The sequence below is a fragment of the Galeopterus variegatus genome, unplaced genomic scaffold, assembly GCF_000696425.1.
Source record: "Galeopterus variegatus unplaced genomic scaffold, G_variegatus-3.0.2 Scaffold472, whole genome shotgun sequence".
NCBI lineage: Eukaryota > Metazoa > Chordata > Mammalia > Dermoptera > Cynocephalidae > Galeopterus > Galeopterus variegatus.
In genome coordinates this window covers 323,949-343,831 of record NW_007726583.1, presented here as the reverse complement: position 1 = coordinate 343,831, position 19,883 = coordinate 323,949, and the positions used below count along the sequence as shown (strand labels likewise).

Here is a 19,883-nt window from a genome sequence, read left to right as displayed (position 1 = left end):
CACCGTGCTCAACCAGTGAGCAGACCGGTCTCTATATGGGATCCGAACCCTCAGCGGGAGCGCCGCCACACTCCCAAGTGCCGCACTCTACCGAGTGCGCCACCAGGCTGGCCCCTGATTCAGTATCTTTCTGATGGGATGGACAGTTTCTCCTAAAGTTCCATTGCTTCCACTTTATTATTCAGTTTTGCCTTAAAAGTCAGAATTTGATTTAGAAATAATTCTTTTCTTCCTCTGCTTAGACATTCTTAGCATGACCAGGAAAGCAAAGGATGACTTCTTATTTTCAATTTAAAACTATGACTGTGTCTCACTTCTATGTTAGTAACCACTAAAATAGAGCTCCAGTCACTCATCATCTCAAAAACTTAAATGCCTTCTCCACTGTATACTAAAATGATCCCAACTTAACTTTTCAATCTTCTCCCTATCCCCCCCATTCCAAATCTGTTTTAATAAATACTTTACTATTTAAGCATTCATTCTTTTCCCCTTAAGGAGAAATTAACTGCGCCCTGAAAACCTGATAAATTCAAAGATTTCTCTTTTTCAAGAGGGAAAAACAGCATACAAGTTTCAAGTGATTCCCTCAAGTGATTGAATACCCATTTCTAATTAGATTCAAAATGTTTAGTAAATTCCTATTTATATGTATATCAATAATTAGTAACTCCTCCCCCAAAAAGGACACAGATGATATTAAATAAACCACTACCAATGGTTCGTTTTTAAAAGTAATTTTCAGAAAATCAACACTGATACACACACACACACACACACACACACACACAGATACAAACACACACATACAAAGATACACACACACACATATGCTGATACCCTTCTCAAATCTTCAGTGCTATTTATAATGATGACCCTGAAATGGTAAGACATTCTAAAGTACCTTTTTTATCACAGCTCCCATCACATCCAACACAACTGTAGTACCAGATATTTTTAACTATACCAGCCAGAAAAAATGGAATTCCAGGTATAAAATAATCAGGCAGTAGTATATGTTTACCAGAATATTCTATGAGGAAACTATCTTCTAAACTACTAAATTGAACAGGGGCCTCTTACCCACCCAGCCCCTCAAAAAGTTCTTACTGTTGTATTCATGATTCCTGTGCCATGTGTTCGAATTGAATTAGCAATATGCCGAATATTAATAGTATTCAAATGTTTGTTATTGCTTGTTCGTTCAATAAAAATCTGCAATGAAACAAATTTATTCTTAATAACAACACATCCCATAGCAAATTCTGGTCAGACAATTATCCAAAGAAAATTTTACAATCTATTTCACCGAAGATAATTCAATAGAAAAGCCATTCAAGAAGATTGTACAATCAAAGAAAAGGAATAAATAAGATCTCTAAACAATTATTTTTTATTTTATTTTATTGATTTTCACACTTGAGAAATTCCTTGCCCCTCAGCCTTTCCACTATATATCCACCCACATTAAAAAAAATTTCTAAAACCCACTCACCTGATTGTTGAGATTATAGAGGTATCGAGATACAAATATATGAATGTTTCTCATAATTTCCAAAACATCAAGGCCCTACAACACAATCCACACAGAAGTTCTATTATTATTAGTTGAAGATAATCAGTTAAACTTGTATCAGTATAGTGACTTATTGATTATATTAAGTTTCCTAATATTCTAAAATTATTTTAAAGAATTATATAAAAGGTATGAACAAAGGTTAAAAGAACCTTTTGATATGTACAATCAGGACTATCTCCTTGGAGAAACCTGGCTGCTTATTATTTTATCCCTTTTGTGTAAATGGGAACAGTTAAATATTCAAAGATCTGTGACCCACAGTCATTTCCCCCCCTATCCTTGAGGATATGTCTTCCCAAGGATCTTCTCTACATGTTTTTACAAGCAAACTAACAGATTCTAAAAGGTAGTAAGGATATGCTGTGACATTTATGAAATACATATTTTTCAGGTACTTTGCAAAGTTCTTTATACGAATATATAATTCTGAAAAAAAGAGGTATTCTTCTTCTAAATTCCACAGGTAAAGAAAATGAAGCTAAGGGAGTTCTCTGAGATCAAATAGCTAGGAAGAGGCAGAAAGCTGGGATTTTAAGTCTAATTTCAAAATTTTTTGCTTCTTTTGATTATTACTCCAGATCACCTTTAATGTACAAGTTATGTATTAAGAAACTTTCATTCTTCAGATATTACTCTTAACACCCAACGGTATCATACAAATTATTCCACAGCTATTCTAATTAGGGCTCAAGATAGCATCCCAAGACTTCTTTGATTAAGTTTTTATTATAGCTTCCATCATGTTCTAATTTAAAAATCTGTTTATACATTTTTTCTCCCACTATGCTATAAGTCCATGAGCTGGGACTGTTTCTATTTATCTCTGTATCCCTAAATATAGTTCAGTGTCTAGCATGTCCTCAATAAGTATCAGATGTATAAATAAATGAGTGAAAGAATATACAAACTTCCCAGAAATAATCCCTACATGCAGTAGGATGAAAGAAGAATTATGATCCTCAAATTCTGGAACTGAATATTTTTTGGTAAATAGTACCTTGATTATCTTATAAAGAGTTCAATGCAAATTAACTGACAACATAAATTGTTATGCTCATGAGATACTGACACATTGCACATTAGCTAATTGAATTAGAAAAGCTAAATGCTTCTTTGCACTCCTCATTTTAAGATCAAATACATTTATAATCATATAAATTTAACCATTTTTCCTAAGATATCATGCCCAGGTTTAAAATCCTTAACTGTGGCCTTGACTGAACGTCTTATAATTTTGCAAAAGTCACCTACCTCATTTCACTGTTTCTGAAAAGCTGCATATCAATCTATATATATTTCAAATGTTCAACAGAATACTGAGTGTAAACAAGAAGCCATGGTAAATTCTTCATAAAGCGAATTAGGAATATCTAATTTTTTACTCTTGTCAAGTGTCAGGTTTTATATAACAAATATTTTCTTAAAAATAAACACATACTAAAGAGAAAAAAGATTTCCTAAAGAAATACTATTACACTACAGTCAGAGTATGTTAAAAACATTTTATATTATACCTGTTCCAAAGTCTGACTAGGAAGATGTGCCTCTGTCATAACCAATCCATAACGCTGAGTAGCTAAATTTCTCATTTCACTATAAGTGGCCCAGTCGTGAAGAGCTACTGTTGTTAGATTGTAGAAAGTCTTGTCTAGGTAGTGAGTTACATAAGCTAAAAAAAAAAAATCCAAAAAATGTTTATTTAGGAAACAGTAGAAAAGGAAGAAAAATGAAATGAAATAAAAATCGACAACTTTTTTGAACATCGAATTTCTTCCTTTAAAATAAGATGGCTAGGAAAAATGAGAAAAGAAACAAAAAGAGGGCCGGCCCCGTGGCTCACTCGGGAGAGTGCGGTGCTGACAACACCAAGGCCACAGGTTCGGATCCTATATAGGGATGGCCGGTTTGCTCACTGGGTGAGTGTGGTGCTGACAACACCAAGTCAAGGGTTAAGATCCCCTTACCAGTCATCTTTTTTAAAAAAAAAAAAAAAGAAAGAAAAGAAACAAAAAGGAATTAAAGAATAAATGAACTAACACACAAAAAAAGAAAAATATACCCTCAAAGTTTTGTTTCTTTACCTAGCTAGGTAAAAAGATATAGAATATGACTCTTAAACTCACCTCGAATGTCAATGAAACGATTGAAAAACCGAATTGGATTCAGAGAGAAAAAGAGGGCCAGGTCTTTCATGCCAACTTTGAAAGGATTTCGGTCATCCAACTTTAAATGAGTATGTACAGAAAGTCGCAGATCCTTCTCTATTTCTTTGCACAATTTGTCCAGCAGATGCTATTCACAAAAGAATTGATACTTTAATTTTTTAAAATGATATTTCAATAGTACTGTTTCCCTACATGCCTATGCTTTGACCTTTAGAATTTTGTAACCAGTGCATTGATGAAAAAATTGTCAAACTGTGTTTTTTGTTTAAGACTCTAAATACTCCATGGTAAAATCTTATTTTTATTGAGAAAGTAAAAAAGTAAAAATTACTTTGCTTTCCATTTTAAACCAATGATTTTTCTGCTCAGGAAGTAGTTAAACAAATTTTAAGCCTTTATTTTCTTTAATACTTTAATACCCTTGAAAAGAAAATCAAAAGCTAATAATGACTGATGGCTTTGTTATAAGGAACATGAACATGCAACATAAAGCATAAAATTTATAGGAACTTACAACAAAGGAGAAAAGGTCTGAGACCATACCAAATAAGAAAGAAAAAAAATACCTTCTTTGTGATGATCATTAAAAATCACCAAATTCATTGTGCTAAAGGTAATGAAATTAATCATCTTTTCTGGTCTACCACGGACTTCTAAATACTGACCAAACATGTATTTTATTTTCTAAACAAGAGTATATATAAATATTCTTAAACACTCACCAGGAGTAGCCAACAAATAAATAAGGATATTTAATATGAGAAATTATACCATAAAGTTTATTCATTTTTAACTCTTCCTTCCAAATAAAAATATTACTAGATGGAAATTTAACTTTAAAGATAATCAGTGTTTATAATACACACTTCACTGAAACAGGGAGGGATTTACAATATTGCATTCGAATTATTTTTGTTACACAAGTAAGCCTTTTAAATATATAATTTCCTTCCACTAGGGCTCCAATAAAATTCAATAAAATATTTAAAAAGTTGCCATGTACTATACTATTAGCAGCACTCAACATTCAAACCCATTTTGCATTTGCATTCTTCTAATAAACAAATTTAAATTCAAATACTATATTATTTACTAAAGTAAATTAAAAACTTCCAAATTTCTTGTCTGATTTCTAAATAAAAATTAGGAATTACAGACCAATTTAGCATAATAGTGATATGAGAATTAAAAATAGTTTTTTTGTTCTACACAATGATTTTATAAATAATAATTTTATCTCAGTGAAAGTCTGCACCGATCCAATTTTTTTTTCCAAATGCTGCATTCCAAAAACATGTTTTAAGCTTTTCAATCTCAAAGATTATGTTACCTCATTTAAAATTTCCATAATTTCCTTGTCATAGCAATCCAGAAGTATGTCATAGGACTCTAAATGCCTTGCATGCATCATAGCGGGCACACAGTCACGTAAAGCACTGAACATGTACTAAGAAGAAAATTAAAATGTGTATGAATTTAGAAAAACTGAACCTCTAATCTAAACAATATAATAAACGTTAATTATCTCAAAAGACAAAACCTCAATTTGAAGGAAAAATAATTTTCCCACATGACTGTCTTACTTTCCTAAAGAGAAGAATCTAAAGCATATACTTTAACTAAATATAGAGAAAATTCACATTCACTTATCCTTTCCTATCTTGCGCATTCACTTACTTCCATAAAGAAACAGAAAGATTTGAATAACATATACTTTACTGACAAGTAAATGTCAGATTATTGTGATATAAACTAAAATCAAGTGAAATAAGAATCATTAGGAATATAAGAGGAAGAGCTAAATATTAAAAATTAATTTCATTAGGATTAATATAAACTTTACGGATTGTATAAAAGTTTATTGGATATGCATAACATTGTACAAAATGGCAGCAGTAATTTTAAAATGGTTTGTTAAATCAAATGATCTATTTTAAAACTAGAATGGCTTGTACAGTGAATAAAATAATGATGTGTTTATTTCTTATATTATCCTTTACTTACATGTAATCTGGCTGCATCAACAGCATTTTCATATACATCATCTAAATAAATTGGGAAGACAGCTCGATGCCAGTACAAAAAACAACAGTCACACTGTGCTTGGACTCTACAATATAAAGTAATAATTAGTGGTACCAAAACTGAAATATTCCAGAACAATATGAAAGGAATGACTTTAAATACTATAAGGGTAAGAGGTCTATATTATTCATTTTGCATTCCCTACGTCACTTAACTCAACATTAGAATAAAAAGTCACAAAATAAATATTTTTCAAATAGAACAAATGTAATAAAACACTCCAATATCTGTCACTGTCAGAATTCTGCACATATGCTTTAGTTTCAAAGCATACTTTAAAAATAATACAGACAACTTTTAAATAGAGGCATTTAACATAAATTTATTTTCAATACTATTTGTTATAACTAGACTTACAACACTTGTATCCCATGCACCATTTTACCTGTCTCCAAGTTGGAAAGAAAAGCCTTTAAAAAACCAAAAAACACCAGTCACACTTAATCTGTTTATAATCTTTGCCAAGTCACACCTTACAGGCAACAAAATAATCATTAAATATCTTCTAACGAAGACAATATTTCTCCCAAGGATAGAAAGTTAAATGCCTCTAACCACAAAAATGTCAGCTTTTCAGAACAAAAGAAATTAAGTTATAAACATAAGCATTAAATGGAAATTATGCTGTAACCTTAATGCAGCTGGAAATAAAAATTCAGAAGATCCATTTTCCCTTCAAGAAACTTGCTGCTTACTCAATAAAAAGGAAACAATAAAGCCACAAGCAGCTATAAAAATAAGACTTCCAAAAAATAACTCAGTCTAGTGACTGGCTACTGACAATATAATTCAAATTCAAATCTTAAATAAAATTACAGAACACTATGGGTCTTGGATCTCTAAGTCTCTCACAAACTGATGATGCCTTGCTATAAAGTGGCAGTTTTAAAAGTCCAGTAGAGATACCCAACATATAATCACAACATCCATGATTCTGTCAAATGTGATGGGATTGCACTGCTTTTTCTCAGGTGAGCTCTTCCAGAAGCTACATGTTTCCTGTAGAAGCAAAACTAAATAAATATGATCCCTAGTCCCAGTCTCATTTTGGTCATGCTGAAGAAATTACAGAGAGAAACTAATGCTCCATCTGGATATTGTCTTCTCTCACTATGCTAAAAAGAAAATTGATGTTTCTATTAGCCCTGTTTTTTGAGTATCATTACATATCCTGGTCCTACTTACCGTTCTCTAAGTTCACTGATAAGATCCAGTTTTTTCATGACTACTTGAAGTGGAAAGAGTTCTTCATCTTTAAATGTTTTCTATCAGGAAGGGAAAAAAAGGCAGAGAAGTTGCAGTCAGTAAGGACAGGTTTCCTGGGTCAATAACAAAGAAACTGAAATCTCAGACTTCATTTTTATTCCATAAATAATAGCAATACACTTACCATTTGCGTGCCAACACTTAGAGCCAATGAAACAATTAGTCGTCGTTGCTTTGTGCTTGGTCCATTTAAAGTGTTTTCAGCCAAAACTAGAGCAGAGAGCACATCAAGACGCTGTTCACTATATTTTTTGTCAGAAATTACTCTTTTCTTAAAGATAAAAGAAGAGAAAACTATTAGCTTTGTTTCTGAGGCAATAACAATAGACTCAGAAGAAAAACTTCTTGATTATCTTCTTCCAGGATTCAATATGAGAGCATAGACAAATACTTGTTGAACTTCTGATGTTTTGTACTTCTATAACATCATCTCTTAGCACTGTAGAAACAGCAAATATATTAAGCATACTTTAAATTTTCCATATTAATTTAATAAGAAATCATTTCCCAAAAAATTATGCATCAATTTCAAAAGTGCATGTAATGTCATTTTAAAAGAGGAATATTGATGTGTTACAAGCTGCAATTTCAGAGTAAAGACAATAATCATAACTCTAAGTAAAAATCATAAAATGCCATGGAGATAAATCATAAAGAATATTATGTTTGAAGGAATGGAGTAAACAGGCTAACCTAGAAAACACATATAAAACAGAAGAACAAAAAAGATAACATAATTATGCTGAACACATAATAATGTGCATACCTTAGCCACTGAAATAGAATTAAGAGCCTGATGTTGAAGGTGCTGTGTTATATGTGAAACTGAATCAGCCACAACTATGCTTCTCCTGTAGAACATATGTTCTATTGCCTGAAAAGAATCAGAAGTAATTTTGTAAAAATTAATTTAAAAATTTTAGGAAAAATTATAGGAGAATACTTTTATAACTTTGGGTTAGGGAAGTAATTTGTAAATGAGAAGCAGAAAGTACTACCATAAAAGATAAGATTGGTAAATGCACCTATATTAAAATAAGACCTCCAAATGAATGATTCTTTTTTAAAAAGGTGCACAATCCAACAGAAAACTAAACAAAATACATTAACAGACTTTTCACAAAAGAAGAAACACAGGCAATACATAACTGAAAGGATACTCACCATCATTAACAATCAATCAGGGGCTAAACATTAAAAATCACAATCAAAATCAATTATATCCACTAATTTACAAAACAAACAAACAAAATGACTGAAGTCTGGAATACCAGCACTGGCCAGCTGGCAGCAATGGGAAGTCTAACATATTGTGGGAGGTATGTAAACTGATATTACTATTTTGGAAAACCATTTGGCATCATCTTGAAAAACTGAACATATGCATAACATATAACCAGCAACCCATTTATAGTATGTAATACCTTAGAAAAACTCTTGCACAAGTACACCAAGAAACTAATGCAAGAAGGGCAGTACTGTTTATAATAGCAAAAACTGGAAACCGCGAAGTCCATTTACAGGAAAGCTACATACCAAAGAAAATGAATGTACTACAGCTACTCATCCCAACATATAAAATAAAATATAATGAGTAAAAAAGCAAGTCAAAGAGTACATAAAGTATAACTTCATTAATATAAACTTCAAAAACATATGTAACAATGAATGGTTTAGATGCAATCAGGAAGGGAAATACAGGGGGTTTTGAAAATATTGGTAACATTTATTTCTTAAGTGGGATAGTGGATATTTAAGTATTTACAATTATTTTTTAAAACTATGCATACATTTTATAAATATGTATCTATACATATAGACACACATATACATTTGTGTATTTATATTTTATATAACTGATAACAAATAATTATCTTGAAAAAAAAGGCTGAAAATCCAAAGAAACAATCTCTAAAAATAATCTCTATTTCCTGAACAAATCTAAAGTCCATTATTAGCAGAAATTTACCAGCAAATCTTAATTTCAATTTTTACTAAAGATTAACTGGGCTCTCCTGCACACAAGGAGTTTTGAGGTTTTTTCTAATTTACAGAGTATGTTAAGAAACATTTTACCTTACTTCTGTAAGTGTACTATGATTCTTAATTCATTTGACCACCTCTACAAGTAGCCTACTGCTCAAATCACAAGATTACAGCACTTTCACTAAATTACAAAATAAATAACCTTATCTTAACTAACATATGAACAGTATAAAACAATAGATAATATCTCACAGGTATTTTTTAAACTCATGCAACATGTTTTTAAAACTTCCATGAGTAAAATTTTAGTAACAATACTGAAGCTAACTTTTCCATTTCCTATCTTTTCTCTCACTATATTAACTTTTAATAAAGTTTAAATATATTGGCCATTCATAGTTACTCAGAAATTTCTCTCAGTAGTTAGTTCCCTTATTCTATTGAGACATAAGTACACATTCCCATAATCTTTTGTTCACATATAATCAGGAAGTCAAATCTTACAAGACCAATCTAATTTAAGCCTGAGTCATTTCTCAATTATGATGGCAAGGTACAATAATCTAAAACCCACCTTGAGAAGTTCAATAAGCCTGCATAATGCCTTGACTGAGGTTTTGGTCATTGGCTTTTGCATGGACATGTAGAGATTCATTGTGGTTTTAATAATGGTACTAATACTATATGCATATAAGAAGCCCTATAAAGAAAATAAAACATTGATTATAATCACAAGGAAAGATTTCATTTCTTCAAGATTTCATTCTCTATGCAATGACAGTTATTCCTCAACTTGCCAACAACTAATGTTTCTACAGTTCATTTTAAAGCCAGCTCTTAAAATTTTGAAATACTCTTCCTCACAAAGACAATGTTATATATGGCAACTAAGTTTTAAAGCAGCCTTCAAAAGTTTATTTACCCCATCACATAACCAGAAGTTTAGTACTGTTGAAATTATAGCGTATTATCACAGTTAAAGAAACTTCCAATTTAAAAAAAAAAAGCCTTTAGAGAACTAATTTGGATGTCAGGAAGGTGTCTATTCATCCTTACCTGCCAGGGAAGAGAAGCCTCTTCACCTGCTGCCACTTAGGGCAAGAGCTAAGGACTCTAAGGAGCCAGGAACTGAGAAATGAGGAGAAAGAGCTACTCTCTGGCCGATGCACATATGCAAATGAATTTCTGAGTTCAAGCTGGTTCCCCCTTTGCTCTTCACCTAGACTAACCCCCACCACAGTCCATCCACTATCTTGTCCCTGCTTACTTCAGTGCTAGTCAAGCTTTCTCTCCTTCCAGCCCAATGAAAACAGATTCTCTCCTCCCCTTCTATTCATGAAGGAACCACAAGTCTCGTGAGGTTTTGCAAAAAAAAAATTTAATACTATTAGACTTAGGGAAACAGAGTGGGATAAGAAAACAGGAAAAAGGGGTATTATCTCTCAAATACCTTTTCATTCAGACCCAAAAGGGACACACAGAAACACCAAGATAATGATGGAGATTTCTGGGGGTTATAAAGACCTAAAAAAGACACGTACAGTTTAGAGATGACTCTAAAGTATACTATGGAGGATGCATCCAAAGAGGTGGGATAGAAGCTATATGCCAGTGTTTCTCAACCTTTTTCCTGCCCTACCATATGTGAGAGACAACGTACTCTCCCTTCAGTAACAGTGGCTCACTAAAGGAGTGACACTCACCGTGGGGTGGGTGCTGAGAGTTTCTCTGAACCATTAACAGCTCTGTGGTGAAGAGACATGCTAAATTAAGGGAATTAAAAAATGCGAGGGTAGCATCCTAAGAAGGGTGACAATAAGATCAAAGCTTGGAGCATACATGTAGAAAGAGCCACAAGTCTTACACTGTGAGCTACAGGACTATTATATCAGACTCTGCTCTAGTGCAGCCTTGGGAAAAAACAAAAAGCAGAAACAAGGCACAGCAAAAGTCTAACTCTAAAGCGGCAAAAAAAAAAAAAAAAAAAGGAAGTTCTGTTTTCTTAGAAGGGTAGAGGGAGGCCTGAGGTACAGAACTCCTGGGCCTATATCACCCCCATTCCCAGATGCTCATTAATTTGTGAAAGATACATGAAAGATGTATTTTAAAATCTAAATGGGGGTGGGTAAAGTCTGGGGTCTGTTTCTGTTAATGAAAGAAAAAATAATTTGGACTAACCTCCTTGCTGAGAAGAACTAGAAAATCTGAGCAAAACAGTTTTGAAATCCCTTGGAAGGCATCGAAGAACTATCAAGAAAATAAGGAAATGTGAGGCCAAGATCTGGGAGAAGACAGAAACCCAGAGAAGTAAGTCTGGCATGTGGAGTTGCTTTCTCTTAGAGCATCTGCCTTAAAGGCTTTTGTTAAAGACAGAAGCCAAACATATATTTCAACAACAGAGAAAGGGGATAAAAACAGGAGTTTGTGGTCCATTAAAGAGGACGGAAGGTTCTGGTAAACCATCTAGGCTCTTGGATTGAGATCCTAAAGGAATACCCCCCCAAAAAGTAAGGATAAATTGGAAAAAAAAATACAGCCATCACAGGACTGAAGTTCTGCTTCAAATCATCTCAATCCATGATTGGGTTGATGTGATCTGGGTTGCTAACTGTCCTAGACTAGCTGTGTATCAAAAGCAAATATAAATCTTCTCTGGAGGAAGAAAACAATACCCAGATTCTCAAATTATGTCTCCAGTTTTGTATATACAATGTGTGGCACTCTACAAAAAATAACCAGGCATACTGAGATAAGATAGGCCCCAAAACAAGAGAAAGAATAGATAATAGAAATATCCAGATAATGAAATTATTAGACATGAACTTTAAAATAATTTTGCTGAATATGTTGAAGGAAATAAAACACAAAATTAAGTATTTCAGAAAAGAACTTGAAACTATTAAAAAAAACCAACTGAAAAGTAAAATAATTTAAGAACTCAGTAGATGGGTTTAACAGTAGATTAGACATAGATGAAAAGAGAATTAGACAGAGAAAAAAACAGATGCAGTGCTTGAATAGTTAGTGACAGGATTTTCCACAAATTCAAGAAGATCTACAAATCCCAAGCAGCAGAAACACAAAGAAAGCCATACATACCTAGGGACATTACAGTAATATGGCTAAAAACCAAACCATACATCTTATGAGCAATTAAAGACATCTTATATCTAAAAAGCAACAAAACCAACAGGTGACTTCTCAGCAAAAACAAAGGAAGCCAGAAAACAATAAAATGACACCTTTAAAAGCTAGAGGAAAAAATTCTGCCAACCTAGAATTCTAACACAGCAAAATCACTGAAATGGAGACATATTGAGACCAAAAACTGTGATCATTTATCAACAGAAATACATATTAAATGAAATATTAGCAGGTATCCCACAAGGAGAAGGATGAAAGTCCAGAGATGCTGGAACAATGAAAAGCAACAGAATAGATGAATATGTGAGTAATTTTTTTTTTTTTCTTTTTCTGGCCACAAAAAAACTCTTAATAGATTTAAAAAGACTAAAACCATTGAAAATATGTTCTCTGACCATAATAACAGAAGGAAATTTAGAAAATTCACAAATGTGTGGAAATTAAACAATACTCTTCTAAATAAACAATGGGTGAAAAGAAAAACCACAGAGAAATTAGAGATAAAAATCAAAGTGCGACATATCAAAATTTAAAGGATGCAGGGCTCCTGCAGTGCTCAGAGACATGTGAGTAATTCTAAATGAAAATTGACTGTAAAAACAACAGCAATAATAATGCCTTGTGAGGTTTAAAATATTGAGAAATTAAAGTACAAAACTGCAGCATAAGAGGGGGATAACAGAATTAAAGTGGTTTATAATCCTTACATTGTCTGGAAAGTGGTAAAACTACTAATTTATATCAGAGGTGAATGAGTAAATGATGCATCTTAAAATCTCTAATGTGACTACTAAGAGAACAGTAAAAAAAAAAAAAACAGAATTAACAAACTAGTAGAGAAGGAAAGAAATAAAATGATAAAAATAATCCAAAAGAGCAAGAAAGGAAAAGAAAAGGGATCTAGAATAAGTGAGACAAATAGAAAACAACCAGACAGGGTTTTCTTTGGGTTTTTTTCTTTTTTTTGCAGCTGGCCAGTACAGGGATCGAACCCTGGATCTTGGTGTTATCAGCACCACACTCTAACCAACTGAACTAACCAGTCAGCCCAGGTAGTGGTTTTAAATCAAATATATCAGTAGAGACATACACAAAACAGAGTGCAATGAAAGAACAAAGATTATCAGACTGGGGAAAAATATATGCTACTTACACAAGACACATTAAATATAAGGAGTCAGAAAGGCTGCAAGTAAAAGGATAAAAAAAAAATAACTTGCAGAAATTAAATAAAAGAAAACTAGTAGAGCTATGTTAAGATAACATAAAAGAGACCTAGGACAACAAGCATTACTAGACATAAAAACTAACATTTCTTAATGAAAGGTTCCACTCACTAGAAAGATATGATTCTAAATGTTATGTACTTAGTCTCAAAATATATAAAACCGGAACTACAAAGATAAATAGACAAATCCACAATAATGGTGGGAGATTCTAACCCAACTCTCTCAGTAACTGACAAAATACACAGACAAAATCATTAACAAATATGACCCTCTGGTCATATACAGAACACTACAACTGACAAATGCAAACTATACATTCTTTACAAGTGTACATGAATTGTTTACCAAAGTTGACCAAAGGGTGGGACTGTAAGACAAGTTTCAAATTACTGAAATTATTATTGCTACAAATCAACAAGCCAGGAAATCTCCATATATTTAGAAATTAAGAAATATCTTTCAAAAATAACCGAAAGATCAAAGAACTGACAATAAAATTTTTAAATATTTTGAATTAAATCATAATAAAAATACAACATATCAAAACTTATGGGATACAGCTAAAAAGTCATGCTTTGAGGGAATATAGAATTTGAATGGATATATTGGAAAATCTAAATTAATAAGGCACAAAGATCTAAACATAACCTCAAAAACAAAAATATACCCTATCCTTTCCCAGTTTTCTCAAGTACAAGAATACTTTAGGGATCATTTCTTTATTAATTCAAAGTAAGAAGATGCAACTACCTGTATAAAAACATTACATCTGTTGGTGAGGTCTTCAGCAAATTTATCCATTCTCTGCTCTTTAGATAAAATAGATTCCATTTTCATCATCCATGAGCTCACAAAGACATAGTAAGACTGTACATCTCTAACAAAGGAAAATATTGGGGTTACTCAACACAGGAAAGAAAATATACTGCTATTTCTTCATATTGATTAGAATAAAACATTTCCTTACAGCAGCTATTGCATCTTTCTGGTTTTCAAAACATAAATATCACAACACGGTACTTTAAAAAGTTCATGGAAAAATAGAATTAAAAGATAATACAAATCTATACATGAACTTTTTGAAGTTCAACAAATATTTACAGAGTGCCTATATAGACTAGGTGCTGTTTCTCAATTCTGAAAACAAAGGAGTGAAATTGTCAGTAAACAAAACCGTTATAAATCCTGTCCCCTGAAGCTTACATTCTAGAAAGGAGACCTGTATAACAGAAAAATCAATAATTAAAATCTTAAAATAAGAGCTGGCCAGTGGCTCAATCGGGAGAGTGTGGTGCTGATAACACCAAGGCCGCAGGTTTGGATCCCTATATAGGGATGGCCAGTTAGCTCACTTGGGAGAGCATGGTGCTGACAACACCAAGTCAAGGGTTAAGATCACCTTACCGGTCATCTTAAAAAAAAAAAAACAACTTAAAATAATTAAAAGATGTCAGATGATACATGCTACAGTAAAAAAGCAGGGGAAGGGGAGAGGAATTGTGGTGGGGGGGCTACACTTTTAAACAGAGTGATCAAAGTAGGCTCACTGAGTAGGTGATTTTGAGTCAAGATTTGAAGTAGATAAATGAGTAATCAATGCAAAAATATGAGAGAGTAAATAACAAATGTAAATGTCCTAAGACATGTGGAAATGTGTCTAGTATGTTTTGGTAATAACACAAAAAAATCAGTATGACTACATAGAGCACATTGAACTGGGATGAGAATGGACAAAGAGATCAGAGAGTTACAGGGGTGGGTGTTGGGGGAGTGGGGAAGGGATCTATGCAAGGCCTTGTAGGGAGTAAGGACTTCAACTCTTGAGTGAGATAGGAAATCATTAGAGGGTTGAAGCAGAGTGACTTGCTCTAACTTTGGTTTTAAAAGAGGATCAATATCACTTTGGCTGATATGTTGAAAAAAGTCTATAGAGAGGCAAGGGTAAAGCAGAATGCCTTTACCATTTTACCTGCATTTTCATTGCTTTTACCACCTGAGAAGATACTATACGATCCACGGAGACCACACGTCCCGCAGTGTCAGTGCACAACTGAGCAGCTAGGCTTCGCTGCCGCCGGACTCCATCCGCAGCCCAGCCAAGTACACACCAACCATAGAGGCGCCCCGCCAGAGAGGCCCAAGATATGCACAGACCACAGACCCCACTGTAACAGTGCATGACCGAGTAGGTAGACCTCGCCACCGCCGGATTCCATCCCCAGGCCAACTGAGTGCGCACCAACCAGAGAGGTGCCTCCCCAGAGAGGCCCAAGAACCAAGGCGACCATGGACCCAAGACACCAGTGGGTGAGTGAGCAGACACTAAGGCAGCTGTGCCAAATTAGCAGCCCCAACAGCATCCTAGCCACACAATAAGTCAAACCAGTGGACCGTGAAATCCCTTGCCACAATGACTAAACATCAAAGGAAAGATACCAGAAATATGAAAAATCAAGAAAGTACACCACCAAAGGGTAATAATTCTCAAGCTCTAGATCCTATGGAACAAGAAGCCCTTGAAATATCTGACAAAAAATTTCAAGTGATAAGCCTAAGGAAACCAAATGAGAGACAAGAAAACTCAGCTAGACAAGATGAAGAAACGAGGAAAAGTATACAGGCCCTGAAAGAAGAAATGTACAAGGAAATCAATGCCCTGAAAAAGAATGTAGCAGAGCTTGCCAAGCTGAAGAATTCATTCAACAAAATAGAAAACGCAACAGAGAGTTTAAACAGCAGGCTTGCAGAAGCAGAAGAGACAACTTCTGACCTTGAAGATGGGCTGTTTGAAATAACACAGGCAAACAAAAAAAAAAAGAAAAAGGAATTAAAAACACTGGAGAAAATCTAAGACAGATATCAGACAACCTTAAACACTCAAATATCCAAGTCATGGGTATTCCAGAAGGGGAAGAAAAAGGAGAATGCATTGAAAACATATTCAACAAAACAGTGGCAGAAAACTTCCCAGATATAGGAAAATAAACAGATCTTCAGATTCAGGAAGCTCAAAGATCCTCAACTGTATTCAACCCAAGAAGGTCTTCTCCAAGACAGGTTATAGTCAAATTGGCAAAACTCAAAGACAAAGAGAGAATCTTAAAAGCTGCAAGAGAGAAGCATCGAATCACCTATAAGGGAGCCCCAAACAGACTAACATCAGACTTTTCATCACAAACCCTAAAAGCCAGAAAGGAATGGGATGATATATGCAAAATACTAAAAGACAGAGATTGCCAGCCAAGAATACTCTACCCCGCAAGGTCTAAAAGCTAGAAAGGAATGGGATGATATATGCAAAATACTAAAAGACAGAGATTGCCAGCCAAGAATACTCTACCCCGCAAGGTTATCCTTCCGAAATGACGGACAAAGAGTATATTTCTCAGACAAACAAAAACTGCGGGAGTTCACTACCATATGACCACGCTTACAAGAAATTCTCAAGGGAGCACTGGGTTTGGTACCTGAAAAATAACTACCACTGCCATAAAAACTCAAGAAAAATCAAAACCCACTAGCAAAACAAAAATGTCAACAATGAATGGAAGGAATCAACAAATACAGAAGACAAACAGTAAATCAGAAAGAAAGGAACAAAAGACACCTAAGACATCCAAACAAAAATCAATAAAATGCTAGGAGTAAACCAACACTTTTCAATAACAACTCTTAATGTAAAAAGATTAAATTCCCCAATCAAAAGACACAGAGTGGCTAACTGGATTAAAAAGGAGGACCCAACTTTATGCTGCCTTCAAGAGACCCACCTCACCTATAAACACTCACATACGCTAAGAGTGAAAGGATGGAAAAAGATTTACCATGCAAACAGAAATAAAAAATGAGCTGGAGTAGCTATTCTTATATATGATAAAATAGACCTTAAACTAAAAACCATAAAAAGAGATAATGAGGGCCACTACATAATGATAAAAGGATTGATTTATCAAGAAGACATAACAATCATAAACATATGCACCCAATGTTGGAACAGCCAGATTTATAAAGCAAACTCTATTAGACCTAAAGAAGGAATTAGACACTAATCCCTTAAGAGCAGAGGACCTGAAAACCCCACTATCAATACTGGACAGATCATCTAGGCAAAGAATCAGCAGAGAAACACTAGATATAAACAACATTCTAGACCAATTGGACTTGACAGATATCTACACAACATTCCATCGAACAATCTCACAATATTCATTCTTCTCATCAGCACATGGATCATTCTCCACGATAGATCACATGTTAGGTCACAAATCAAGTCTCAACAAACTCTAAAAAATAGGAATTATCCCATGTATTTATTCAGACCACAATGGATTAAAATTAGAAATCAATAACAAACGAAATTCTGGAAACTATACAAACAGGTGGAAATTAAACAGCATTCTACTTAATGACATATGGGTCCAAGAAGAAATTAAACAGGAAATCAAAAAATTTCTTAAAACTAATGAAAACAATGATACATCATACCAAAACCTGTGGGATACTGCAAAAGCAATCCTAAGGAGGAAATTTATCACGTTAAATGCTAACTTCAGAAGAATGGAAAGATGGCAAGTGAACAACCTCATACTTTACCTTAAAGAACTAGAAAAACAAGAACAATCCAAACCCAAAGTTAGCAGACGGAAAGAAATCATTAAGATCAGAGCAGAACTTAATGAAATTGAAACCTGAAAAATGATACAAAAGATCAATGAATCAAAACGTTGGTTTTTTGAAAAGATAAATAAAATTGACAAACCATTAGCATGGCTAACTAAAAAAAGAAAAGAGAAGACCCAAATAACAAAAATTAGAACTAAAAAAGGTGACATTATAACCAATACCTCTGAAATACAAGGAATCATTAGAGACTACTATACACAACTATATGCCAACAAATTTGAAAATCTGGAGAAAATGGATAAACTTCTGGACACACACAAACTACCAAAACTGAGCCAAGAAGATGTAGAAAATCCGAACAGACCAATAACAATAAAAGAGATTGAAGCTGTTATCAGAAGGCTCCCAACAAAGAAAAAAAGCCCAGGACCAGATGGATTCACAGCAGAATTCTACCAAACATTCAAAGATGAATTAACACCAATTCTCTACAAACTATTCCAAAAGATTGAAACAGAGGCAATTCTCCCAAACTCACTCTATGAAGCAAACATCATCCTGATAGCAAAACCAGGTAAAGATACAACTAAAAAAGAAAACTACAGGCCAATATCTTTGATGAATATAGATGCAAAAATCCTCAATAAAATACTAGCTAACAGAATACAGCAACACATACCCAAAATTATACACCACGATCAAGTGGGATTCATCCCAAGGAAGCAAGGTTGGTTCAACATATGCAAATCAATAAATGTGATACACCATATCAATAAAATCAAACACAAGGACCATATGATCATCTCTATAGATCCTGAAAAAGCATTTGATAAAATTCAACACTTGTTCATGATAAAGACTCTACAAGTTAGGTATGTATGGAAAGTATCTCAACATAATTAAAGCCATATATGATAAACCCACTGCCAAAATCATTCTGAATGGGGAAAAGCTGAAAGCTCTTCCTTTAAGAACAGGAACTAGACAAGGATGCCCACTCTCACCACTCCTATTCAACATAGTGTTGGAAGTACTAGCCAAAGCAATCAGAGAAGAGAAGGAAATAAAGGGCATCCAAATTGGAAAAGATGAAGTCAAACTGTCCCTGTTTGTAGATAACATGATCCTATATATCAAACAGTCTAAAAGCCTCTACAAAAAAACTCTTGGAATTGATAAATGATTTCAGCAAAGTTGCAGGATACAAAATCAACACACAAATATCAGTAGCATTTCTATTCTCCTATAGTGAACATGCAAAAAGAGAAATGAAGAAAGCTTGCCCATTTACAATAGCCACCAAAAAAATAAAATACTTAGGAAATGAGTTAACCAAGGAGGTGAAAAATCTCTACAAAGAGAACTAAAAAACACTGTTGAGAGAAATTAAAGAGGACACAAGAAGGTGGGAAGATATTCCATGCTCTTGGATTGGAAGAATCAACATGGTGAAAATGTCCATAATACCCAAAGTGATATACAAATTCAATGCAATCCCCATCAGAATTCCAATGACATTTTTCTCAGAAATGGAAAAAACTATCCAGACATTTAAATGGAATAATAAAAGACCATGCATAGCCAAAGCAATTCTGAGCCAAAAAAAAAATAAAGCTGGAGGCATAACACTACCTGACTTTAAACTACACTACAAAGCTATAATAACCAAAACAGCATGGTACTGGCATAAAAACAGACACACTGATCAATGGAATAGAGAATCCAGAAATCAACCCACACACCTACAGTCATATGATCTTTGACAAAGGCACCAAGCCTATACACTGGGGAAGAGAATGCCTCTTC

General features: G+C 33.7%; 1 protein-coding gene across 3 annotated transcripts in view; it reads right to left on the bottom strand.

Moving 5' to 3' along the window:
* KIAA1033 (KIAA1033 ortholog) overlaps nucleotides 1-19,883 on the bottom strand; it is a 61,919-nt gene that overhangs the window by 19,809 nt on the left and 22,227 nt on the right. For all 3 annotated transcript variants that reach the window (XM_008569171.1, XM_008569173.1, XM_008569172.1), the window contains 11 exons: nucleotides 14,205-14,331; nucleotides 9,656-9,781; nucleotides 7,862-7,969; nucleotides 7,220-7,366; nucleotides 7,015-7,094; nucleotides 5,749-5,854; nucleotides 5,075-5,191; nucleotides 3,703-3,871; nucleotides 3,094-3,248; nucleotides 1,496-1,570; nucleotides 1,111-1,215 (listed from right to left, as the gene is read on the bottom strand). In XM_008569171.1, the coding sequence (XP_008567393.1) occupies nucleotides 1,111-1,215; nucleotides 1,496-1,570; nucleotides 3,094-3,248; nucleotides 3,703-3,871; nucleotides 5,075-5,191; nucleotides 5,749-5,854; nucleotides 7,015-7,094; nucleotides 7,220-7,366; nucleotides 7,862-7,969; nucleotides 9,656-9,781; nucleotides 14,205-14,331 (1,315 nt within the window). The remainder of the gene's footprint in view (nucleotides 1-1,110; nucleotides 1,216-1,495; nucleotides 1,571-3,093; nucleotides 3,249-3,702; nucleotides 3,872-5,074; nucleotides 5,192-5,748; nucleotides 5,855-7,014; nucleotides 7,095-7,219; nucleotides 7,367-7,861; nucleotides 7,970-9,655; nucleotides 9,782-14,204; nucleotides 14,332-19,883) is intronic.